Below are 26,875 nucleotides of genomic sequence, written 5' to 3' on the forward strand. Positions count from 1 at the left end.
ATCTTCTGCCCAATAGGTGAGGGAAGAAGAGAGAGTGACTGGGGTAGGTGGGGTCTTTGATTGTGCTGGCAAGAGATTGGTAAACAATAAAAATAGAGGAAAGAGTCTGAACAGCAATCCACATCTGCTTCTGTATTTCACACATCAATAAAAAACAAATTGGCTGCCTTTTGTCTTCTTTCCAATCATGGGGTCTTACTGTGTGCAAAATTGTCTACAAAATAGCAAAGGCAATTCAAAGGTACTCCATGGGCTGTAGCAAGCTTTGCAATGTCCTGATGTGAAAAACAGCATCTAAATGCAAGTTTGCTGCGAGTTGCTTAACCCTCTGCGTACTGGTGCAGCCGTATCGATGTTCCAGGGCACAGTTACTGTTACTGATAAATACTTGCTGACGGGATTGCCTCTGCCTGTTTGCAGGTAATCGAGAAAGGGATTCTGCGCACACTGTCGAATGAGGAACGCAAGAGGCAAGAGGTGAGCACCATTCCCACATTGGAACGTAGGGACATTGCCAAATCAGAGAGAGCACGGAGAAGAGTAACCGAAAGGGCAAAGGTGATAGAGGTCAGATCCAAATGTTCCCATTAAACGGGAGAATATGGGACAGTTCCAAGTGAGGAACTGAGTGTGTACGGTTGGCCCTCCTTATCTGCGGGTTCCGCATGCGTAGATTCAACCAACCGCGGAGCAGGGAAACCCAAAAGTTCTCTCTCCAGCACTCGTTGTTTGAGCATGTACAGACTATTTTTTCTTGTCATTATTCCCTAAACGATACAGTATAATAACTATTTACATAGCATTTACATTGTATTAGGTATTATAAGTGGTCTAGAAATGAATTAAAAGTACAGGCAGTCCTTGGGTTATGAATGAGCTCCGTTCCTGAGTCTGTCTTTAAGTCGGATTTGAAGTCGGGACAGGTGCATTCGGTATTATTTGGCGTCAGTTAGTCAAACATTTTTCTTAGTATATAGTACATATTTTACCTTTCTATGCATATAAAACGCTTAAGAAACATACATATTTCAATAATTAAACCACTGCGTTGCTTAGTAATAATCATAGCTTTCATTGGGGCAGGGCCTTTCACATGCTCCATTAAAATTGTTCCGATCTTTGACCGACTGTAGCCTAATGCCTTTACAATGACTGATGGCGTTTCACCTCTTTCTGATCACTTTATTACTTACACCTTATTTTAAATTGTGATCATGATTATTTTCATAAACAGAAACACTGCGTATTCAGAGCTACACCGCTGGGTCATAATGTCCACAGCACTGAGACAGGTTAAATAAAGTCCGGGGTTCCACTGGGTCCTGAAGACCACCACACTGAGACCGGTTAAGTAAGGGATTTGAGCATCCGCATTGTTTGGTATCCGCGGGGGGTCTCGGAAACAATCACCTGCGGATAAGGAGGGCCGAATGTAATAAGGGAAATTGGGACAACAGTATGGATCTACACCGGGTGAGGAGTTTTGAGTCTATAGTATAGGATAGCATGAGGTGAGGAGGTTTGCGACTACAGTATAGGACAGTTCCAGATGAGAAGGTTTTTTGGGTCTACAGTATGGGGCAATTCTAGATGAGATCATTACTAATGGAGATAAAAAGAAACTATCACTTGAGGAAATAACTTGGTGATGCACTGTGGTTGGGAAGTCTGTAGTGGATGTACTACACTGGGAAGTATTTCAATGAGTATGTTCCATGTGCTTGTTATGGCCTCAGCAGAATCCAATTGGCTGGTGCGATCATTGCACACAAGGGGAGTTTCAGAAGGTCCAGGGCTCAAGGAATTCCAGGGTCACCCGAGGCCCCCATTAGTCGCTGTGATTTGGACAGTGCTGAGCTGGACTGGACATCAACCTTAAATGGTAGCTTGGGCTTGTGTGTGGCTGCACAAGGCTGAAGAATAAGAGCTTGATTCTTTCAGCTTGAAGTTGACAGGGTACCTTCTCTGACTTGAAGGGTGCCTGAGTGCTGCCCAGTAATTCCCACCAGGAATTGCACTGCGTTAGTTTGGATTTTTGATTAAGAATGTTTAGCTTCACATGCAGGAATTCCCACTCTAGGCTCATAGGTCACTTCAAGTCAAGTCAAGTCACTTTTTATTGTCATTTTGACCATAACTGCTGGTACAGTGCACAGTAAAAACAAGACAAGGTTTTTCAGGACCATGATGCTACACTTAAGGCCGCATTGGATACGAGTCCAATGTCTTGCAGTTGAGGGCTATTGATTGAGCTGTGACTTCATTCCCCTCCATTCTACAGGCCATCTTTGAGATCATTGTGTCTGAATTCAACTACCAGCACAGCCTCAATGTCCTCATCAATATGTTCAGGAACTCCAAGGAGCTGCAGAAGACCATGACTTCAACTGAACGCCACCATCTCTTCTCCAACATCTGTGATGTTCAGGAGGCTAGTAAGAGGTAGGATGGATGAGGGGAAGGGGTGGTGAGGGGAAATGCAGTAGAGGAAAGCGAGGTTTGAGGGTGCTTGGGAATTTTACAGAGAGAAAGTTAGCAAATGTTGGCAGGAGGAAAGGATGTTGGGAATAGCAAGGGTGGATGCGTCACAGGAGGGTTGTGGGACCTGTGGCAGAGATTGTGTGCTGCGGTGGGAGTTGACACAGGTGTAGGCACACCCAGCTCTGAGATAACGGGCAATGTAATTTGATGCTAAACAATAGGTTTATTGATGATTACTCTATGTCTCTCTGATGCTTGACGCTCCCTCCCCTCTCTCTCCCCCTTTTTCTAACCATGACTCCTCTCTCTCGGACCACAATAGAGATTCATATCAGAACCTACTTTATTAAAACTCACATGTCATGTATTTTTTTGTGACAGCAACACAGTGCAATACATAAAATTACTACAGGTAACTACAGTACTGTGCAAAGGCCTTAGGCACACTAACTATATATATATATATGTGTGCCTGATCATAAACATGAGAAAGTCTGCAGATGCTGGAAATCCAACACTGCAAACACAATCGTGGACCAACATGGCAGATCGGGAATGGGAATTAAAATGGCCACCGGGAAGTCCCGCTTGTTGAGGATGGCGAGGAGGAGCTCGACGAAGCAGTCCCTCGATTTACAACAGGTCTCACCGATGTAGAGGAGGCCACATCGGGAGCACTCGACGCAGTGGAGGGCTCCAGCAGATTCACAAGTGAGGTCTTGCCTCACCTGGAAGGACTGCCCGGGCCCCGACTGGTGGTGAGGGAGGAGGCGTATGAGCAAGTGTAGACCTTAGACCACTTACAGACATAAGTGCCGGGAGGGAGATTAGCGGGGAGAGACAAATGGACAAGGGAGTGGTGGAGGGAGCAATCCCTGTGGAAAATTGGGGGTGGGGGGCTAGGTAGTGATATGTTTAGTGGTAGGATATGTGCCTAAGTTTGGATAGATGGAGCTCGTCAGCCTGGGAAGGCAGCCCATCCGAGAGAGGGAAAACGCTGATTTCAAACCTCCGCTGCCTTGCGGCCATACCCACTTATGGGAGAGGCTTCGGGAGTAAACCCTGAGGACAAATCCGGAGCTGGAGTCCCTAAGGCAGTCCGAGGTTGTCTTCAACCTCACTCTGGTAACTCCTGTGACAACACCGGTGCCAAGCTGTATCAGCCCTTGCCCTTCCCTTGGACAACGTCAGTGGTGTGGAGAGGGGAGACTTGCTGTTTGGGCAACAGCCGGTCTTCCATACAACCCTGCGCAGGCCTGCACCCTGGAGAGGACTTCCAGGTGCAGATCCGTGGTCTCGTGAGACTAACGGATGCCACACATCTGCCTAAGACTTTTGCCCAGTGCTGTACACTCCTGGTACAAACTGCAAACATGAATCTGTTGAATAATCAGAGTTAAGTGACGGAGAAGGTACTATTTTATTATCCATGGTGTAGTCCACACACAGCTTCATGTAGAAGCCCTGCTGTCATCCCAAGTATTTCACCAAGTTGAGGCTCAAAGTCCTTTCCAGGAAAGTGCTAGGGCTCAAGTATTAGATTAGTCCAAGTTTCTTGTAAGTGGGTGTGGACTTGATGGGCTGGAGGGCATCTCTCTGCAATATGCAATGACAAATCGATAATTACTTCTGAATTAGCCCTTGTTATAGTCATGGAGCAGAAGCAAGCCATTCAGCCCATCTAGCCCATGCCTGCCTGGTCTTCTGCCCAGTCCCATCTACCTGCAACAGGACCACAGCCCTCCAATCCGCATACCAACCCAAACTTCCCTGGCACGCTACAGTTGAGCTGTTCTCACGTGTGGGAAGTGATCGGAGCCACCCGGGTTATGACTGGGCCACTCCAGCGCCGGGTGCTTTAACTCTCTTTTGCGACGGCAGCCTTTGCTGCACCGACTGAAGTGCATTTCGCAGGCACCGGGGCATGCTCGGGACTGAGCATTCTGCAAAGGCATCGCAGAAGTCGCAGTGTTCGGCGATGACCTGGCACTTCCCCGCCGGGACAGTAGTAGTGCTGGCTCTGTCCGTCCCTGGGGCAGGTGCACGTTGCTGTGACACTCCAGGTCCCCTGGTGCATGTCATGTGATGCTGACCAATGATAACCGTCCATAAGACTTGGGGTATGGGGCAAAAGCCAAGGGCACATATATTTTCCTAGGGTGCCTACTTCTTGCACAGTACTGTTGTCATTTTATGTATTTCACTGTACAGCTGCCACAAAAAAAAACAAATTTCATGACAAATGTAAGTAATGAGAAAACCCAATTCTGAAATGAGTCTCTATTTTAGACTGAGAATGGGAAGAGTGGAATCATAGGGAGAGGGGAGGGAGCAGGGAGCACCAGAAAGACATTCTGTAACGATCAATAAATCACTTGTTTGGAATCAAATGACCTTGCCTGACGGCTCAGGGCTGGGTGTGTTTGCACCCGTGCCACCCCTCCACCGCTTTCCCCAGCACTGCTTCTCTGCCACCCCTCCCACGGCACTCCACCCTCGCCATTCCCAACTTCCTTTGCTCCTGCAGGATTTACAGAGTCGCTCTCCATGTTGACAAATACAGGTGTCCCCTGCTTTACGAATGTTCACTTCACGCCACTTCGCTTTTACAAAAGACCTACATCAGTTAACCTGTTTTCACGTTACAAAGAGGACTTTCGCTTCTATGAAAATTTTTCCCATGTAGATTAATGGTCCTTTGCTTTACGCCATTTCAGCTTAAGAAAGGTTTCATAGTAACGCTCTACCTTTGTGGGGGGGTGGGGGGGGGGGAGAGACAGCTGTACAGTACTGTGCAAAAGTCTTAGGCACCTTAGTTCTACCTAAGGCTTCTGCACAGTATTATAGCAACAGAATTAGGCCTTTTGGCCCATCAAGTCTTTGCCATTCGATCATATCCTGCCAATACTCCATATCCAGAGGATTGCAGAAACCTACAATGAAACACACTGAACGTCACTAGAAACGGCGTGGCTCTTTTCACAGCAACCTTAATTTGGCAACACATTAATATAGTTTGCATAGACTGATGCCACAACCCAGCCAGAATCGAAAAGGTTGTGTTGTTCCTGTTCAAGCCCCAGCGCGTAGGCTCACACATAATGAAGCAGTGAAGTGCAATTTGGTGAACTTCACACTGAGGCATAGACGTGCCAAGCGCCACCTTCTGTGCCAAGACCCTGTGGCAAGAGTCAGTATCCACTGGACATGGGGGAGAGAGAGCTCCCTGGCAGATTCACAGGTGGCACTAACTCCACGCCAAGCCGCCTCAGTGAAACCCAGTTTGTCGGCTTTGCGATGCTTGATTGTTGCTCCAGGCCAACCCTGTAATATGATCACTTGCTGCGGAATTAAGTGGCACTGTATGTCTGCAGGTCAAACTGTAATAACCCCGTGCAGATACACAGCACGTGGACATGAGTGCTCGTGACTTCGCCCCCTTACAGCTGAACAATAACAGAGAAAAACTTCTTCATCCAAGCTACATGGGAACATTCAAGGACTGGCCCGTTGCCAGCTTTCACTGGAATCAACCTTGCAGTGTGTGTGTGTGTGTGTGTGTGTGTGGTGCTCCTGTTCCAACTTGCCTGGATCAGCTATCGGAGGAAGGAATCCCATTCACCTTTCCCGTCACACATATCAACTTTGCCATAAGCTTATACTTATACAAACACTAATGCCACACCTAGTGAGCTGGGTTAAGGCAGGTGATCACAACCCAGGTCAGCAGTAGATTTTAAGAGCACCTGAAGAATGGGGAGCAAGTTTTAAGGATGGACCTTCACCACACGGCCAGAGAAATTGAAGGCATGACTACCTGTGCTTAAAATAGAATTCAGGAGCCTGACCTGCAGGAGTGCGGAGATCCCTCATGATTATACTGCTGGAGGAAGTTATGGATTTACAAACAAAGTAATGTTAAATTTAAAAATAAAGGATTAAGAGTTTTTTTTTGTAACAATTGAATTAGTGGGAGCTGAGATGAAGAGTTGTGGCCTGAAAAATTGACTGTTTATTCCTCTCCCGAAATAATGCCTCTCCTACTACGTTCCTCCATCATTTTGTTTGTGTGTGCATGTGTCGCTCCGGATTTCCGGCATCTACAGAATCTCTTGTGTTTAGAACTCAGTGCGAGATTGTTATGCCTAGCTGTGCTGCGAGATTGGACATGGGCAGTGGGGTTTGAAATCAGGATGGATTAATGCAGAAGATGAGAGGAGAGTGATGTATCTGTATGATAAGGGTAAACGAGGCACTTCCAATTTCAAGTAAAGGAATTGTATATTGAGAGGCGGATTGCTGCCGTTGGGGTATTTGTTAACATTATATTCACATAGATAGATCAAAGATTTGAAGTTCTAGGTTGTACGGGACATGGGTCATTCCTCTAATATGGTGGCAGAGAAGATAAACTACAGAAAAACTGAACAGGACACAGTAGCTTCTTGACTCTGATACCTGAAGATTTCTGGTAAAATATTTAGAGTTGCAGAATCTTCCTGCCCAATTGTTGGGCATCCTTCTGACATGGAAATCCATATCCTTTAATCTAAGTAGATGAGGTCATCATCTTGATCTGAATGGCTGATGTGGATGGAATCAGATGTTAATCTCTGTTTATAGTGGCATAGAGCAGGTGGAAAGTTACCAGGTTTCCGTTTGCAGAGGTGGTGAGCCGATGGTAAACTGGTTTCCCACTGGTGCCTGCTCAGTGAGTGAGCGGGTAAGGATGTTGCAGTGAGTTTTTAGTTTCTTAGGTGATCAAGCTTGGCTTGGAGGTGAAAAATAAATGGTGATTTACTTTATATTGACATACCATACAGTGCAGAATAAGCCCTTCCAGCTCTTCGAGCCTTGTCGCCCAGCAATCCCCCACTTTAACCCTAGCCTAATCATGGGACAACTTACAACGACCAATTAATCTCCCAACCAGTACGACTTTGGACTATGGGAGGAAACCAGAGCACCCAGAGGAAACCCACATGGGGATAATTTACAGACTCCTTACAGGTGGTGGCAAGAGTTGAACCTGGTGGCTGGTACCATAAAGCATTGTGCCCACCACGACACGACTCGCTGACCTCCCTTGGTGCCCGCCGTGACGTCGTCTCAGGTTAGTGACGACGGAGCTCTTGCCCCCGCTCGGCTGTCAGTAGCAGGGCCCAGAGCTGCAGCTGAGGCAGGGGCTGCTCTGTGGTGAGGCTGTGCTTGGTTCCCGGGTGGGTGCTGCCTGTTTCTGTGACCAGCTGGCTGCCATGTGCTGCTGCTGGTATGAGGCCAAATGGCGCACTGTGTGTTAGTCTCCAGTCCAGCCTCCTCCTATCTTGAGCTGCGGATGATTCCCCATGAGTGGGTATGGCCGCAAGGCAGCAGAGGTTCAAGGTCAGAGCTTTCCTCCTCCAGACCACGGCTGACAAGCCCCATCTGCCCTACGTGACTTGTTTTAAGGCACCAGTAACCCACCTTTGCCCCTTCTCCTGTCAGTAGAAACGGTTCCAGCAGGCTTAGTAGCCAAGCTACACGTGAAGACCAGGAGCTCGACTTGGTTGTCAGAAACTGTTGGAGACACACAGCACTGGGAGCTTTAACAGGTAGTGAGAGCTTATCCTCACTACACTCACCCTCCCACCCATCTAGGAACACAGCTGGGGAGTATCTTAGGATATCTAATGTGTGTAAGAGCGCTATGTAAATGCAGACTCTCATTGGTGAGACTGAAATTACAGAAACTGTCCAGTTTAGGATTCAGTTGCCAATGACTGAGTGCTTGCTGCCAGACTGGAGACTGAGTGTAAAACTTCAGTCACAGGCCAGGAAAGAAATTCAGTCACAGGCCCGGAAAGAAATTCAGTCACAGGCCCGGAAAGAGGGAGGGTAACGGTTGTCACTTCCTTTATTTTATTAACAGCTCCATGATTTCCCTTAGGTTTTTCGATGACTTGGAAACACGCCACAAGGAAAATCCAGTAATCCGGGACATCAGTGACATCGTGGAACGCTATGCAACAGATCACTTTGATGCTTATGTTGTGTACTGCTCCAATGAAATCTACCAGCAGAGAACCCTGCAGAAGTTACTGTGAGTACCAAATGAACTAATCCAAAACTTGGAATATCTTTACCCCACTGGGTCATTGATCCTGCCTCTCATTAATATCTCAGTCTCCCTCTTATTAGCTCTCTAAGAAGCCTCTGATTGAAACCGTCAACAAAAGTGCTTTATTTGTTTCACATCAGAAGTTCTTTCACACTCTGAGGAAAAATATGTGTGATTATAGAACACTACAGCACAGTACAGGCCCTTCGGCCTATGATATTGTGCCGACCTTTTAACCTACTCTTAAAATCATTCTAACCCTTCCCTCTTACATAGCTCCTCATTGTCCCAGCATTCATGTACCTAAGACTTCCTTACAAGTCCCTTATGTATCTGCTCTGTCATCTCACCTGGCCACGTGTTCTACACCCCTGTCACTCTGCAGAGTAAATAAAACTTGCCTCTGACCTCCCCCTTACTCTTTCCTCCAATCATATTAAAATAATGGCCCTTTGCCCTAGCCATCAGTCTTGGGGGAAAAAGCTTCTGGCCCTCCACTCAATCTAATCTTATTATCTTGTACCCATCTGATACATTCCCTGAAGGAATTACAGTGTTAAAGCAATGATTGCTGTCCACAAGCTGATATTGTGAGTGGCACACGTGTTACAACTGACGTTTCCCTTCCCTCTTGCAGCAACTCGAATACACAGTTCAAAGAGGTTCTGCAGCAGATTCAGAGCAAGCCAGACTGTGGCGGGCTGCCCATCATCTCCTTTCTCATCCTGCCCATGCAGAGGGTGACCAGGCTGCCGCTTTTGGTGGATGTAAGTTCGTTCTCCGTCTCTTGATTCTTTGGCACTGATTTGGGCCGGTTGCTGGCACCCTGTTCTTTCAGCCTTCATTATGGGCCGAAGGCTGATCAAACGTGAACTGTATTGCACGTGAACAGGCTTGTGAAGTGGGTAAGGGAAGGTATATGATTGGCTTTGGAACTGCTGACATTTCAAACCTACTTGTCTGAGGCGTAGAGGTGGATTGAGGAGGACTCTTCCCCTGCAAGTTAAGAAGGAATGCTGCAGGATGGAGTAGGGTGTGGAAGCCCAGAAGTTGAAAGCCGATGACCAAAACCTAGTGACTGGAGGCCGGGAGGGCTGTCCTGGGGTTGGAAGACTGTCGGTGTGTCTGAGTAGGAGGGGGGGTGGTGGGAAGGGGTTATTTTGCTGCTGTTGTTTTGTTGCTTGTTGGATTCTGTTCTGTCATGTGCTTTGTGGTTCTGCAAAGTCTCGTGGGCATGTTATGTTGATGCCGGAATGTGTGCAACACTTGCGGGCTGCCCCCACCACATCCTCGGTGTTGTAACTGTGAGCAAAGTCACTAGAGAGGCACAGCTGGTAAATACCCAAGTTATAAAAGTCTTCATTTGGGGCACACACAAGCTTGGTAGAGTTTGGAGAGAGACGCGCGCGCACACACACACTCCTGATCCAACATTACATCACATCTTTATGTTAAAGAACAAAAGTAACAGGACAACTTGTATAGTTACAGTGCCCTCATGATGCTTCTTTTGAGTTGCATGTTATTTTTCAAATGCCTGGATCTTCCCACTCAGCACACCCAAAATGAGTGTTAGTTACTGTATTCGTGCAATGGGGTGTTGATTGCATTCATGCATATGCAGACATCTCAAGTCAATTAGATGTTTCCTGTTCAGAGCTGCATTTTAAATTTAACCTACGATCCATATTCAGATCTGAAGATTGGTTGCTGTTGAGATTAATATTTGCTATATACCCTAACTCTACAATATGCCCCAACACAAACAATGCATTTCACTGTATGTTCCAATGTACATGTAAGTAATAAATGAACCTGAATCTAAATTTAAAATGGAGGGACGGGGCCAATCATATTCCAAGTTTAGCTTTGATATGAGTGCTGCAATATTTACAGCATGGATACAGACTGTTCAACCCATCTGCTCCATACTGTTCATAATATTTCACTTGAGCCTCCTCCCATGTTTTATCTAACCCTGTCAAGAAGTCAGTTGCCCAAAGCGATGTGGGAGAGAGAGAGAGAGTCCCAGTGCAGAGTCTTTGCACTGAGATATAAACATAGAACAGTACAGCCTGATACAGGCCCTTCAGCCCACGATGTTGTACTGAATTTTTAACCTACTCCGAGACCAATCTAATGCTTCCCATGAAGGGGTTGCTTTGCCTTTTGGAAGGTGCAACGCTGTTCGAATTTGTGTCCTGAGTCCTCAGTGGTTTGGGGTAGATTATTGAGAAGCTGAGGTAGAATATCCACAAAAAGGCTGCTCAACAAATATCCTTTCTGTTATTTAAGTGGGTCCTTACTCTCTCCACCAGGCTGGCAGGATATAGTGAGAGCAAGGAACTACCACCACCATTCCCACCATATTCCCTCCCTCCACCAGAATATTTCCTGGTCAATATTCTTCCCTTGGCCAACAGCATGGAAAGTGCATTAAATTCTGCAGACTTGAAGTCTGCTTGATGCTATTTCTCTGCCTTTTTGGTCAGCGTTCTTCATTGGATGCGGGGAGCTTTAGTCTCGTTGAGAGTGGGAACCGACTGAGATCTGGGTTGACTATCCATTACTCCTTTGCATCATTCATGTTACCCAAGATAAAAGGTGTAAAAGCAACAGGTAATTGTATTCTGCTCCAGCAACAGTTTGCATGAAAACCCTCAGAAAGGGACCTCCCCATCACTGAGCACATTTACACGGAGCGCTGCCACAAGAAAGCAGCATCCATCATCAAGGACCCCCACCATCCAGGCCATGCTCTCTTCTCACTTCTACCATCAGGCAGGAGGTACTGGAGCCTTAGGTCCCACACCAGCAAATTCAGAAGCAGTTATTACCCTACAACCATTTGGCTCCTAAACCAGTAAGGATAACTTCACTCATCTGAACTCTATAATTCAGGTTGTGGAATATATTCAGAGTTTTAAGCACTCTACGACTCCTGTTTTCAATATTATTTATTTATTTGTACAGATCTTTTTATTTGGCACATTCGTTGCTTGTTGGTCTTTGTGGGTAGTTTTTCATTCATTCTATTGTATTTCTCTGTTCTATTGTGAATGGCTGCAAGAAAATGAATCTCAAAGGAGTATATAGTGACATATACGTACTTCGGTAATTTAATTTGACGTTGATCTACAAATTGGTGGTGGCGGAGACAGATGCTGTTGGTCACAGTGCAATTGTGTCTCCGTTTTAAAGAATCACATTTTTCAGAGAGCCTGCATGAGGTAATGGTTACTGAGAACTGATGCCATCTGCCCAGACTTGTACACTGACTCAGCGGTGCCCCCAGTATGCGTGAAGTCTTGCTCTCTGTTTGAAATTGCATCCAAGCTGGTCAAGCTGTCGACCTTTGCTGGAGATGGTCCACACCCTGTGAATGCACAGCGAGCTGCCTACGCACGGTGCTGAGCCCCACATTTGGCAGACTATTTCCCTATAACGTCGCAGTTTCTTTTTCTCGGGTAAGTGTGGATCGTCTTGGGTGGTCTCGGACTCCTGACTCCTGAGCAGCTGAGGGCCAGAGGAAGACACAAAGTGCTTGTCTCTTTCTGAAGCAGCCTGAAATTGGGGTTGGTGGAAACAGTCTCGGCGACCGAACGGTCCCTGCCAACGACGATACTTAGATATCTATGCTCTCGTGCTAAACTCTACTCAATTGTCTTTCAGACAATTTGTCAGAAGACCAATCGGTTTCAGCTGGAATATGAAGCAGCCACTCGAGCACTGAAGGCCATCAGTAAGGTATGACCCGAATCGCCTGCCGCCCACGGCCATTGTCACTGCAGCTCTCCCCTTCTTCACGCTGCTAATGTCACATGTAGGTCTCCCGTAACAAAGATGCTCATCGGTTCTTGTTCTTCTCTTACCCTCAAGTTCTGTCAGCCTTGAGATTGCCCAACATGTTTCTTGTTCAAATCTGGAAGGCTTAGCTGAGGACTTTGCTCCTCGTCCCTATTGAATAGCACAACTCAGTACTGCACTCAGTACGGGCATTGACAGCTCTGAGGGGTGCCACATTATTGGAAGTGCTATTTTTTTAAATAAGGTGTTAATATTGAGTCCCATCTATCGTACTGAATTATGCCCAGGTCCTGAGCAAAAGGTGTTGGAGAGGGTACAGAGGAGTTTCACCAGGGCATTGCCTTGTATGGAGCATTTCAGTTACAGAGACTCGAAAGGCTGGTGTTGGGTTCAGTTCATTTGGACTATGTAAGCATTTAGTTGGGATGCATACGTTCCCTGTTGTGGGGAAGAAAATGGCAGCTCTTGTGCGCTGAACGTGAACAGAGAAAGTAAAGTTGTTGAAACAAAAGAAAACTCTTGCCTTTGTCATTATGAGCTGGGTCTGTTTTCCCTAGATCAAAGGGGGTTAAGAAGGGACAAGATTGAGGTACTATACATAACATTCTGAAGTATATGTTTGGGAAGAATGCAGACAACTTTACCCCTTTTCAGAGGTGAATAAACCAGACGGCATAGATTTAGGGGTAGAAGATATACAAAGGATTTCAGATTTAGGAGTAGGAGATGTACAAAGGATTTCAGATTTAGGGGTAAGAGATGTACAAAGGATTTCAGATTTAGGGGTAAGAGATATACAAAGGATCTCAGATTTAGGGGTAGGAGATGTACAAAGGATTTCAGATTTAGGGGTAGGAGATATACAAAGGATTTCAGATTTAGGGGTAAGAGATGTACAAAGGATCTCAGATTTAGGGGTAGGAGATGTACAAAGGATCTCAGATTTAGGGGTAGGAGATGTACAAAGGATTTCAGATTTAGGGGTAGGAGATGTACAAAGGATCTCAGATTTAGGGGTGGGAGATCTAAAAAGGATTTCAGATTTAGGGGTAGGAGATGTACAAAGGATCTCAGATTTAGGGGTAGGAGATGTACAAAGGATTTCAGATTATGGGGTAGGAGATATACAAAGGATCTCAGATTTAGGGGTAGGAGATATACGAAGGATCTCAGATTTAGGGGTAGGAGATGTACAAAGGATCTCAGATTTAGGGGTAGGAGATGTACAGAGGATTTCAGATTTAGGGGTAGGAGATGTACAGAGGATTTCAGATTTAGGGGTAGGAGATGTACAGAGGATCTCAGATTTAGGGGTAGGAGATGTACAAAGGATCTCAGATTTAGGGGTAGGAGATGTACAAAGGATCTCAGATTTAGGGGTAAGAGATGTACAAAGGATCTCAGATTTAGGGGTAGGAGATGTACAAAGGATCTCAGATTTAGGGGTAGGAGATGTACAAAGGATTTCAGATTTAGGGGTAGGAGATGTACAAAGGATCTCAGATTTAGGGGTAGGAGATGTACAAAGGATCTCAGATTTAGGGGTAGGAGATGTACAAAGGATTTCAGATTTAGGGGTAGGAGATGTACAAAGGATCTCAGATTTAGGGGTGGGAGATCTACAAAGGATTTCAGATTTAGGGGTGGAAGATGTACAAAGGATTTCAGATTTAGGGGTAGGAGATATACAAAGGATCTCAGATTTAGGGGTAGGAGATATACAAAGGATTTCAGATTTAGGGGTAGGAGATGTACAGAGGATCTCAGATTTAGGGGTAGGAGATGTACAGAGGATCTCAGATTTAGGGGTAGGAGATGTACAGAGGATCTCAGATTTAGGGGTAGGAGATGTACAAAGGATCTCAGATTTAGGGGTAGGAGATGTACAAAGGATCTCAGATTTAGGGGTAGGAGATGTACAAAGGATCTCAGATTTAGGGGTAGGAGATGTACAAAGGATCTCAGATTTAGGGGTAGGAGATGTACAAAGGATCTCAGATTTAGGGGTAGGAGATGTACAAAGGATCTCAGATTTAGGGGTAGGAGATATACAAAGGATTTCAGATTTAGGGGTAGGAGATGTACAAAGGATCTCAGGGGGACCTTCTTCACCCGGAGAATGGTAAATATCTGAAATATACTGCTAGAGAAAGTGGAGGAGGTAGATTGCTGACCGCTTTTAAGAAGTGTCCAGGTGAGCAATTATAAACACAAGAGATTCAGCAGATGCCAGAAACCTTGAGTCCTGATGAAACATCTTGGCCTGAAACACCAACTGTCTATAGATGCTGCCTGACTTGCTGAGTTCCTCCAGCATTTTAGAGGAGCGTTTAAATTGCCAAGGAATAAAAGGCCGCAGGCCAAGTATTAGAAGATGTGGATTATTGTTACTGTTTTACCTCATTCCTCCCATAGTCCAAAGACAATACAGGTTAATTGAAAACGGTCCTGTGATTAGGCTGGGCTGCTGGGCAGTGTGGCTCGTTGGGCCGAAAGGGCCTGTTCCATGCAGTATCTCTAAATAATAAACCAACAATAAAGATGGGTGCCCGCAGGTTAGCATGGAAGTGATGGGCCCAATGGCCAGTTTGCAAGCTGCACGACTTGATGCAGGAGGCAAAGTGATTCAGGAGGGCGGGGAGAGGTTCAGTGAGTGCATGACGGACATAATGTAATAACAAGTCTTAGGTCACCCAGTCTGGTTTCATAAACAGATAAGAAAGGTTTTTATTCAAATAGTGCGAGAGGATAGTTATTCAATATCCTGGTGTCTATGTTCATGAATGACTGAGAGTGAGCTCTTGCAGCCAGCCATTAAGAGTGGTCATAGCAAGCAGCAGGTTTTCAAACTTTGGTGATCCAAGAGAACCTGAGATCTGAGTTCACATCTGACTGTGGGATTTAAATTCCCTTAATAATTCACCTCTGGTGCTGAAGCTCTGCCTATTGAGAAAGACAGCTTGAACTAGAAAGTCAGTGGTGTGAAAATAGCAAGATAAAATTACAGATGCTGGAAATTGATAATAAAATCAGATAATATTGGGATCTCTCCATAAGTCAGGCAGCACCTGTGAAGAAATATATGGCAATTTCTTTTGCCTTTTTTTTTTGTCCTCGGCCCAAAACATTGACTGTTTATTCATTTCCATAGATGCTGCCTGACCTGCTGAGGTCCTCCAGCATTTTGTGTGTGTTTTGCTTTGGATTTCCAGCATCTGCAGACTTTCTCATGTTTATCATCTCCCAGTGTCCAGGAGCTGGGATGTTTGCACAGGATCTCACCAGCTCTGCGGCCTCCTGCATTTCTAATCAATTGTCCTTGTGATCTCCACACCCAGCTGGTTCTATGTGTCGGGCACTTTGGGGGAAAATGCCACTCTGTTTTCACTGGTTCTCCTCCTCGTGCTTTTGCATTCTGTAGTCTTGGAATCTCAGACTCCTAAAGCCTCAGTGATCAGCCTGTGCACCCACCACCCTTGTTTTCCTGTTCTAGCTGGTGAAGATGTGCAACGAAGGAGCTCGGAGAATGGAGAGGACAGAGCAGATGTACATGATCCAGACACAGCTGGACTTTGGGAAGATCAAGGTGCAGTGCCCAGATTAGTCTCTGTCTCACTCCGTGGGTGCATTTCTTCTCTCTTGGCTAGCCCCCTCACCTGCTGGATTCTAATGGTTTAATCCTATGTTATTTTAGAAGTCAGGAAAGAGGCACAAAACTTGTTGCTTCACAATAGTCTTATTAAGCATTGATAGAAGAAAGGAAAATTAAAACAGACAGCAATGGAGGTCTACTAGTTGAAGAAAAGGAGAGTCAAAAGCTAAGATCTGACCTCATAGTGCAGCTTTTTTATACCCATAAATAAAGCAAATTCCATTCAAATTTGTAGATAAGAACCAACCAATGAGATAAGTCATATTTAAGTAATGGAGTACTTAGAAAAGCTTCCAAAATCATATCAATATAGCCACTAGAATTAAACACTGTCACTGCTACAAAGCATATTAAACTTAAATGCATGTAAGAACTACTTGTTATAATAAGAGCAGATAATTAAGTGTTATATTTCAAAGAAAATATGTATTACACAGTCCGATCTAAGAACTAAACAATCAGATCCAACACACCCCTCACCTCCCATTCCTCTTGCTCTTCACATTCCCTCTCCTCCATCCCATCCCTGGCCTCCCTCTTTCTGCTCAGCCCCTCACTCTCCCTTCCCCTTTGCCCACTCCTGCTCTCACCCCTACTCCTTGCTTTTGGCCCTCACCTCACCAGATCCTGCCATTGACTGTGCCTTCTATTCTAGGGTTTCCCACTGATTTCTGCTTCACGATGGCTGCAGAAGAGCGGAGAGGTGTCCACGTTCGCTGAAGAATCCGGAATCTTTGGCAAAGTGTTTGGGAAGCAAACCTGCTTTCTCTTTCTCTTCAACGACGTGTTGATCATCACCCGGAAACGAAGGTAGCCGTCCGCGTCAGCCCTCAGAGACTGTGGGCTAAGAGGGAGGGAGCGGACACGAAACCTGTGTTGGCTTGGTTGTTGATCCCCCAATAACCCTGTCCAAACGAGCTTTGGAAACCCACTGGGGCTGGGACTTGGGTTAAACCTTTTGAACGTCTGGTTTGCTGTCTCCCTCCACACATTAAGATGCACTCCTGATCTTCCAATCTACTTTGTCGTGGCCATTGCACTTAATCTGTCTACCTGCACTGCTCTAGCTGGAACTGTAATACTGTGTGTAGCAGTTAGCTGAAAACAAGCCAAGACTGCTGAGTACTAAGCCAGGGTAATCACCATTGATATGACATGCTTCAAAGTAGCGAATTTCCAAATTGAGAAAAAGCGTGTTCGATCCTTTATTATGAAACCAGCGATGGTATAACAATTTTTTGCAAACTAACCAAACTAAACTAGCAATCTTAGTGTTCGAATTAGCATAATTAGCGGTTGAATAGCGTAACTGAGCGAAGTTAGCAGTCAAACTAAATCAGCAGTCTAATAATGTTCCAGCTAGCCATCTAGTTTATGAAGTTCATGGGTCAACAAAAAAATATTATTCCTCGTGTCTCACCCCCTTTCCATTAGACCAAACTGAGCAACTAACTCACCAAGAATGAATACGTAACTTTACTCATTTGCTTCTATCGCGTCCCAACCCGAGTTACAGATTACCGTAATAAATGCACCACAAAATACAATATACAGACTGAAAATAGGTACATGGTCTCTACATTATATTCTGCATTCACGGTGACGTAATGCAAATACAGTGCCAGTGAACTCCGATTGAAGTTCGAATCTCACTGCTGTTTTAACGTTCTCTCCGTGACCGCGTAGGTTTCCTCAGGGTGCTCCAGTTTCCTCCACATTACAAAGATGTAGGTTAGGGTCAGTGAGCCGTGGGCAAGTTATGTTGGCGCTGGAAGTGTGGCGCCTCTTGCGGGCTGCCCAGCACAATCCTCGCTGATTTGATTTGATGCAAGCGATGGGTGTCATGGTATGTTTCAATGTCCATGTGGCAAATAAAGGTAATCTTTCTTTCTTGTTACCACCGAGGTGTAATTATGCATGGCACGATCTGTCTGCTTGGCACGCAAACAAAATCTCTTCACTGTTGGCAGAACAATGGCAATGCCATTCTTCACCAGTGCTAGGAGCCAGTGTTGTGCACCTCCTACCTCTGTCCTGTGCTCAGCACTGCTCCGGCTGGGCAGAGTATTTACCCACCAAGAATATCAGGTTGAGTCAGTGTCTGGGACCAAGGGCAGCCCCAGCTCTGCTTTAGAAACTGGACATTAATTGTGGGTGGTTAGATGCCCTATCCTCCAACCCTACTCCCCAAATCTGTCCACCCACACACAAATACTCACACCCGCCCCTCCGCTCCTTAAACTCCCCACTGGGTGGACCCTTTGGGGTCAGGGTTGGTCATGTGACTTCATGCTCCTGATGATTGGTTGGGCGATGGAAGGGAAGCACCCCATGTGGGTGGAGAAAAGATGGGCTGATGATGTCGGTGGTGACAGCTTTGTCTTCTGTCGGCAGTGAGGAGAGTTACATGGTGCAGGACTACGCCAAGTTAGATCAGCTGGAGGTGATCTCCTTGGAGAGCAACGATTCCCCGCACTCCCCTCCGGGGAAAGCCACAGGGGGCGGGACACACCCACGCACCGGCTCCAACCTGTACCTCTTCAAGATCATCATGAAAAAGAACAGTGCCGGCGAACTCGAGCAAGTGGTCTTCGGCACAGACTCACAGTGAGTATGAGAGATCAATACCCTCGCTTACTCTCAACCACTTCCCTCCCTTGCATCCTGTCCCATTCCTCCCAAACAGTTCCCCATTCCGCTGTGTTCCCTTCCCTTCACCTGCCCTCTGTCTTCTCTTTCTCCTTTCCTGTTTCCTCCCCTCCTTGTGTCCTATTCCTCCTCCCCCCTTCCCACCCTGACCCAGTCCCTCCCCTCACTCATTTCCCTGACATCAGCACAGGTTTAGCTGTGGGCGGTCGATTCAGCCGCAAACTTGATGTTCCCTTTCAAGGCTGATTTATATTTGTGCGTTGCATCTACGCCGTAGGTGTGACATACCCTACGCTGTAGGGTAACGTGCGTCTCTCCAGAAAAGTTACTCAGACGTCGTGGCGATGCAGACCGCAACAGCTGTGATTGGTCTGCTTGGTAGCATTTCATTTCCTCCTACGCATTTCCGGTTGCTTCTTCTCCGCCATGTCTGTACACCGATGCGAAATAGATGAACCAAATCATCTAATCTACCTGCCGACAGGCAAAAATGTTTGAAGTACATTTCCTCGTCCATGTCTCTCAAGAAGAAACTCAACACAGTGGCATAGAAACCCCACCACAAACTAGCGTTCTGGCGCACACCAACGCATGCTCGCTACGGTGTAGAGCAACGCAGAAGTGAGAATCAGGGTTGCGGCATAGGCTGCAGCGTAGCCCGTACGCACAAGTATAAATCAGCCTTCAAACTCACCCATTCCCCAGCACTATTTCTACAGTTCGTTTCCTGACGAAGGTCCCAGCACTGACCTTGGGCTCAACAGCCCTTTTGCATTTACCCTGGAGTTTTCTAGCCCAGGGCTACTTTGTCCAGTGCCAGGGTCTTGAGGGCCACTGCCTACCCGAGCTGTGAGCTGGTGACCCTGTGGTTTGGAGCTGTGGTCCCCTCTCCACACTGGGTGATGGGGATGGAGGGGTGTTTGGTATGTCTGCAGTGGAGAACATGTAGAGATGGTAAACACTGGCCCCGTTGAGAATACACAACCACAAAAGAGTGCCTTCATATTGCCCCTTCAGCCTTCTTCACCAGTCAGTAAGAATGTGGCTGAACCTTACTGTATCTCTTGGTGTGCAATATTCCTTGCTCTCAGACTGCAGTACATTCAGTAACTGAGCATCTATGGACCTTAAGCAAAAAAGACTTCCTAAGTAAAACATACTCTCCTTATCTTCGTCCCTCAAAATGGCCAGTCTGTTGTTTGAGGAATAGCCCTCAATTCTGGCCTTTCAACTGCAAGAAACAATTCCTTGTCCCCATGAGAATAGTTAAATGAAACATTCTAACCAGGGAATATAAGAATGTGGGGCTGCACAGTATGTAGCGGTTAGCACAACGCTTTACTGAACAGGTGACTTGAGTTCAATTCCTGCCACTGCCAGTAAGGAGTTTGTACGTTCTCCCCGTGACCGCGTGGGTTTCCTCTGAGCGCTTCGCTTTCCTCCCACAGTCCAAAGATCTATCAGCTGGAAGGTTGATTGGTCATTGTAAATTACCCTGTGATTGGGCTAAAATCAGGGGATTGCTGGTGACGTGGCTCGACTTATTGTATCATAAGTAAGCATAGTCTGTTCAGCCTCCCCATCAGAAATTGCTCTGTACAATACTCTTAGGTGCTGCCTTATCAACGCCCATTCACTTCAGAGTTGGGTTTATTATCGATGACATGGTGATGTAGCCGTTATCGCCAGCACCCTGAGCTGTAATAGCGTTGTGCTAAGAGTTCAATTCTGGTGCCCTCTGGAGGAAGTTTGTACATCCTTCCCGTGAGTGCGTGAGTTTCCTCCGGGTGCTCCAGATTCCTGCAACGGTCCGACGACATACCAGTTAGTAGGTTAATTGGTCATTTGGCTGGGGTTAGACAGTTGCTGGGCGGTGGGGCCAGAACAGTCTGTTCCACTCCGTATCCCTAAATAAAATCATCAATAAAAATAAGTTTGCTTTGTGACAGCGGTACGGTGCAATACATAAAAATATTGTAAGTTACAATAACTTTTTAAAAAATATAGTGTTTAGAATCAGGACAAGGTAGTGAGGTGGTGTCTAGAAATTTCAGAAACCTGATGATGAAGAGGAAGATGCTGTTCCTAAAAGATCGTGCGCTTTCTGGTTTCTGTAAAAGAAGGCATTTGGCATTAACTTGGTGTTAATGCTCACATTCTAATTACCCTAAAAGACAGAGAGGATGTGGGAAAACATTCAGCAGGTCAGGCAGCATGTGTGGAGAGAGAAAAACGGTCACATTCCCAATCTTTTTCCACTCAGAGGGTTCAAGTTGGGGCTTTATTTGCGGAGGTTTGGGGAGGCTCTGGATTTTGGTCAGACGCTGCCATCTTCTGGTTCTCAGAAGCACTGCGGGCATACTGGGTCCTGGGTGCCTGGGGATTCGGGTTTGGAGAGCGCCAGGCTATGGGTGCGGTGTGGGCAGGGAGAATTGTGTTGAGCACCATCAGGGTTGGTCAAGCCTGTGACTTGGGGTCCTCAGGATGTGGAGAAAAGTGAACCTCTCAACCTTCTTTTCGTGGCAGGAGTGTCCGAGCTCGATGGATCAATGCCCTTCTGAAGAAGCACGATGATCTCGTCAATAAAGAAGGTAAAGAGATCAGCACGTTGCCATGGCAGCAGCATAGGCCATGGCTTCCCACACTGACAAACTGGAGGCATTCCCTCTCCCAAAGAGCCTGCAGCCTCTGATCCCCCTCTCTCAAGTAGCAGAAACAACCCCCTCCAGAACATGTGTACATTTCACCTTCTCTTATATTGTTTGAAAGCAAAATTTTAAGCAACTAGGATGATTGCCTACAGAGTTAATATTGAAATATTAACCATTTTTAATATTGTAAAGCATTACCCTAGCTGCTATGCTACTGTGCCAACCTGCTGTGCTAGAGCAATATTAAAAATGATTAATTAAATAGCATGGTAGCATAGAGGTTCACGTAACACCTCATACCACCAGCAATCAGGGTTCAATTGCCACTGTTGTCTGTAAGGAGCTTGTACATTCCCCGATGACCGTGTGGGTTTCCTCCAGATGATCCTGTTTCCTCCCACGTTCCAAAGATGTACGAGTTAGGATTAGTAAGTTGTAGGCGTGCTGTATTGGGGCAGAAAGCATGGTGGCTCTGACGAACTGCCCCCCAGCACATCCCCAAACTGTGGGTCGTTGACGCAAATGACACATCGCACTGCCTGCTTTGACGCTTCAATGAGGCAAATAAAGCGAATCAATCCCAAAATATACATTCGCCTGACATTGCTACGTCACTGAGGTCAGAAATTCCAGTTTCCCGAGGCCTCTCTTCTACATCCTCATGTAATACTGGAAACATTCTTCAAGCTGATCTTCTTCGCCAGAAGTTGGCTGATCTGCTTGCAGCAAAAAAAAAACAAAGAGCCAGCAATCAGATAAATGCTGTTGGTTGTAGATGACCATTAAAAGGAGAACCTCTCTCTGGTGACCCTGAACCTTTTCATCTCTGCACATTCCATCCTCTTTGAAGCTGTTGTTTAAAACCAAGCTTTCTACCTCGCTGATTGTCTGAAAACTGCCTCTGCACTAAGGGGTAAATGCATGGAGTAACTTTCTCTGGCGACAAACTGTCGACCGACATCTTTTATACACCTAGCGATTCCCATGGTTATCTTGACTATATCTCTTCCACTGTCTCCTGTAAAAATGCTATTCCTTTTTCCCACTTCCTTCATATCTGCCAAATCTGGCTTTCCTTTCTGGGACATTAACGATGCCGTCCTCCTTCAAAGAACAGGGGCTCCCTTCCTCTACCATTAATGCTGCCCGCTTTCCGCAGGGATTGCTCCCTCCACGATTCCCTTGTCCATTCATCCCTCCCCACTAATCTCCCTCCCGTTCAAGGATCCAAAGTACTACCCGTGCCTATTCCCCTCCTCCCTCACTCCATTCAGGCCTCCAAACAATCCTTCCAGGTGAGGCAGCGCTTCACCTGCAAATCTGCTGGGGTTGTCTATTGCATCCAGCGCTCCCGATGCAGCCTCCTCTACGTTGTTCAGACCTGTCGTAAACTGGGGGACCACTTTGTCAAATGCCTCCTCTCCATCCGCCAAAAGCGGAACTTCCCAGCGGCCCGACAGTTTCATTCCTATTCCCTTTCTGACAGATCGGTCCGTGGCCTCCTCTTGTGCCAAGATGTGCTGTCGAGGTGGAGGAGCAACACCTTGTATTCCATTTGGGTAGCCTCCAACCTGATGGCATGAATATCGATTTCTTCTTCCAGTAAAAAAATGTTTTCTCTTCCCCTCCCTCCTCCTCCTGTTTCCCACTCTGGACTCTTACCTCTTCTCACCTGCCTATCACCTTCCCCTGGTCCTCTTCTTCTTTCCTTTTCTCATATGGTTCTCTGTCCTTTCCTTTCAGATTCCTTCATCTCCAGCCCTTTGCCACCCACCTGGCTTAACCCATCACATTCTAGCTACCCGTCTTTGTACCACCCCCATGCCATTTTATCCTGGCATCTTCCCCCTTCCTTTCTAGTCCTGAAGAAGGGTCTCATCTGAAACTTCTACCATTTGTCCATTTCCATGGAAGCTGCCTGGCCTGCTGAGTTCTTCCAGCATTTTGTGTCTGTTACTTTGGATTTCCAGCCTCTGCAGAATCTCTTGTGTTTATAACTGTTTCTTCTCTCCTTCTCCCAGGTCTCCAGCAGGTGGAGGTCACCAAAGCATACCTGGCCAAGCAGCCGGACGAGCTGTCGCTGCAGCAGGCAGACGTGGTGGTCATCCTCGAGAAAGTAGACGGTAGGTCTGGGCTGGTAAATCTGTTGCTGGCTGGAGTCTTGCTGGGCGCAGGCCCTATTGATATCTGCTGCCCATTGACACTTGGAGCCCGATCTCTACCCTGAGATACATTGTAGAACAGTTCTTGCACTATAGTGGGGCATCTACCTGGGGTGGGGATCATTGTCAACACTAACAACTGCAGGATGGCCAAGACCATTATATTGTGGGCCTTGCTGTAATAATGCTGCTGATTATGAACCTGGGGAGGGTTCTGGCCTGGACAGTGTCAGATGGAAGCAGAATTGCTCAATATCTGAGATAGCCCTGAGATCCCTCAGTTTAAGCTGCTCCTCAGTACTCGTGCCACTTGGGTAAAACAGACCCTCCCCACTAACGTTGGTCTGCTGTTTGAAAGACCCACCCCTTACATTGTACACCTTCCTCTAGAGCCTGCTTCTGTAACAGGATCGTATCTTCCTTCCGATAGGCTGGTACCATGGAGAGAGGATACGTGACTGGGAGAGAGGCTGGTTCCCCGAGTCGTGCGCCAAGGAGATAACGAATCACATTGCCGTGCAGCGAAACGTCCAGCGAATGGAGAGGCTGCGGATTGAAACCGATGTTTAGCCGACCTTCTGACCCCCTGCCCGGCTGTTGCATCGAGACCAGAGTTCTACCTCCCCGTAATACACCATGATGGGTCCCCATTTTAACAGGTTCCAGGTGGCAGTGCCACACCTGCCCATGCCCATGCCCATTGCCTCTTGACCATGTCATTAGCTGAAGGGGCATTCAAATGCCCTTCAGCGTTCCCAGGAGCTAAGCCTGTTGGAATGGGTTGTCCAGGAACAGAGTCCTCCAATTATTTAAGCCTGGTAAGAAGACAAGTGCACATTTGTAATGTAGTTTGCAATGAACAAGTCCCATCAAATGCAGCCAAAATTAAATTCCTATGCCTGCTCCTTGATGGTGACCAGAAATGATTGGTATTTATGTCGACAAACTCGCCCGCTTGTGAGTGCTCCATATAAGGCACTTTCAGAAAAGTAAATCGAAATGTTGTGTTATTTTAAACTCAGGGCCCATGTGAATTACTGGGAGAGGTTGGGGTTTCGGAGTTAACTCCAGTGATGCCGAATCGCATCTGGACAGGTCCAGCTCAAGGACATTTCTGAAGTTATGCCATCGTGAATGTTTCAGGCCCGCTCGGGGTGGGTTTAAAATAGTTGCATAATCTGCGATCAGCCAGTGAGTGGTGACTTCAGTGTAGATCCAGATCCAAGTGAATCACATCACTGCTTAGTCACTCTTGTCAATCAGGACGTCATGCAAGCCAGAGATTGCACAAAATCTGTTTCCCAACCCAACCTCCTTAAATAATAAAGAGAGCAAGTGGTTACAACTGCGTGAGTATGTGTAAGGCCTAGCGGAAGGACGAGAAAGCATACTGGGGAGAAGGGGGTCAAGGGCAAAGAGGGAGTGGATGTGGGCAGTGTGTGAGTGGGGAGAGTAGGACAGTAAGTGAATTAGGTCGTGACTATTAATATGAGCAAAGCTCATTGCCCTCAGATCGTTTGGTGAGGAATATCCAACCAAAGAAATTGTTTCAGTGGCCTGGACTTCTGCTCCTAGCTTTCACTTTGCAACGTCAGTTTTGTGAGCAGTAACAGTTGATTGATCAGAATCCCAGATCTGGGGGCTTTGCTTTCTTAATGGTGAACAGAGCTGGGGTGGAGATAGATTATTCATTTCTTCAACCAAGTTCGGCTCTTTAAGAACCGACCACCTGCAGACGCTGGCAACCTGAAATAAAATCAGAAAATGGGGGAAATTCTTAGTTGGTCGGGCTGCATCTGTGGCGAGAGAAACAGAGCTAAAGTTTCAGGTCATTGAGGTCGTCAATAAGAAATGTACAGTTTGTTTCTCCCTTCACGGACACTGAGTGTTTCCGGCATTGCGTTCTTGCTGTTTTCTCAAAACCCTGGGATGATTGAGAGATCAGTGGAGACAGCAAGGAGACAAACAACTCCATTTTCTGTCCCCCCCCCCCCCCACCCCTACCCCATTGATCCTGCATGGATCGAACTGGTGCAAAGAGTGCCACCTCATGATGGCTTCCAGATATCCAGAAGATACCACCAACCTCCACTGAGTGGTATCTCCATGGATGCTTCTGCCCTGTTAAATATTCTCAATTCAGGGGATTGGGAAAATGGGATGGAAGGAGAAAGATTGACCAGTATCCCAAATTTTCCCTCTTTGTGAATTAGTGTAAATCGCCAGGGCTTTTTATCAAAGTTGGTGGATGCTCACTGCCAGGGCAGCCTGTGCCCACACTAGAGGCAGAAGGAAATGTGAGCTCCCGTTCTGTTCTCTCCGGTGTGCTGAGCAGCAGCCAATATCTCTACACTTATTCTTACCATGCTGTGTGACAGTCCCTGCAGAACTTCATTCCCAGTTTCTCATGGCCATGGGAGTGAATATGCTTCACTTTTGTTTATGGTCTTGGTTGACTAACATCTTTCTGAATCCAAACTAGCAGAAGTTTGAGTTTGAGAAGTAAGGATTGATCCCAGGATTGTGAAACTAGAAGGTACAAATCACTATGGGATAGACATGTTTCCCTGCTTATTTTAACTTTGAGATTTAACAGAAGTTGCACAGTCTTTAAGATGCATTGGAATCTGCCAGAATGTTTATTAATTGCCACAGATTCTTGAAGATTTACAGTTTATAACAATTTATAAATAAACTTTAACTCCCGTTATGTTTTGGTGGTTTTCTAAAGCTATTGTCTTTCTTCCACTGCAGGAGTTAGAAAGGAATCAGGGTGAATTCCTTTCTCAGATGAAGTGTAGGTTACAAAGGAACTCAAAGTCTGCCCTACTTCTCTCCTCCTGATCTACCCAGGTCCTCCCATACATCATCTTCTTTCCAACTAGCCCCTTATCACCCATCTTCTTCTCACTCCATCTGACAATTACCCAAACACCCCACTGCCGCAGTCTCCATCTGCCTCATTACCTCCCTTATTTGGTTCCATTCTTCACCTTCCTTTCCAATCAACTTCCATCATGTGATGTTGACTGTCCATTTCCTTCTACAGATAAGACCACAAGATATAGGAGTGGAATTAGGCCATTTGGCCCATCGAGTCTGCTCTGCCATTTCATCATGGCTTATCCCTTTTCCATTTCAGCCCCAATTTCCTGTCTTCTCCCTATATTCCCTCATGCCCTGACTAATCAAGAATCTATCAGCCTCTGCCTTAAATTTATCCATTGATTTGGCCTCCATGGCCGCTTATGGCAATAAATTCCACAGATTTACCACTCTCTGACTAAAGAAATTCCTCTTCATCTCTGTTCTAATTGGACGCCACTCTATTCTGAGGCTGTGTCCTCTGCTCATAGACGCCCCCACCATAAGAGAC

At 46.4% G+C, this 26,875-nt stretch overlaps 1 protein-coding gene across 2 annotated transcripts in view; it reads left to right on the forward strand.

The window, feature by feature from the left end:
* Nucleotides 1–26,209, forward strand: part of arhgef16 (Rho guanine nucleotide exchange factor (GEF) 16) — a 73,966-nt gene extending 47,757 nt beyond the window's left edge. For both annotated transcript variants that reach the window (XM_073032155.1, XM_073032154.1), the window contains exons 5-15: nt 421–477; nt 2,282–2,442; nt 8,408–8,560; nt 9,216–9,345; nt 12,251–12,325; nt 15,879–15,971; nt 16,693–16,847; nt 18,432–18,644; nt 21,213–21,277; nt 23,359–23,460; nt 23,930–26,209. In XM_073032155.1, the coding sequence (XP_072888256.1) occupies nt 421–477; nt 2,282–2,442; nt 8,408–8,560; nt 9,216–9,345; nt 12,251–12,325; nt 15,879–15,971; nt 16,693–16,847; nt 18,432–18,644; nt 21,213–21,277; nt 23,359–23,460; nt 23,930–24,069 (1,344 nt within the window). In that variant the 3' untranslated portion in view covers nt 24,070–26,209. The remainder of the gene's footprint in view (nt 1–420; nt 478–2,281; nt 2,443–8,407; nt 8,561–9,215; nt 9,346–12,250; nt 12,326–15,878; nt 15,972–16,692; nt 16,848–18,431; nt 18,645–21,212; nt 21,278–23,358; nt 23,461–23,929) is intronic.
* Nucleotides 26,210–26,875: the final 666 nt, after the last annotated feature.

The sequence above is a fragment of the Hemitrygon akajei genome, chromosome 29 (assembly GCF_048418815.1).
Source record: "Hemitrygon akajei chromosome 29, sHemAka1.3, whole genome shotgun sequence".
Taxonomy (NCBI): Eukaryota; Metazoa; Chordata; class Chondrichthyes; order Myliobatiformes; family Dasyatidae; genus Hemitrygon; species Hemitrygon akajei.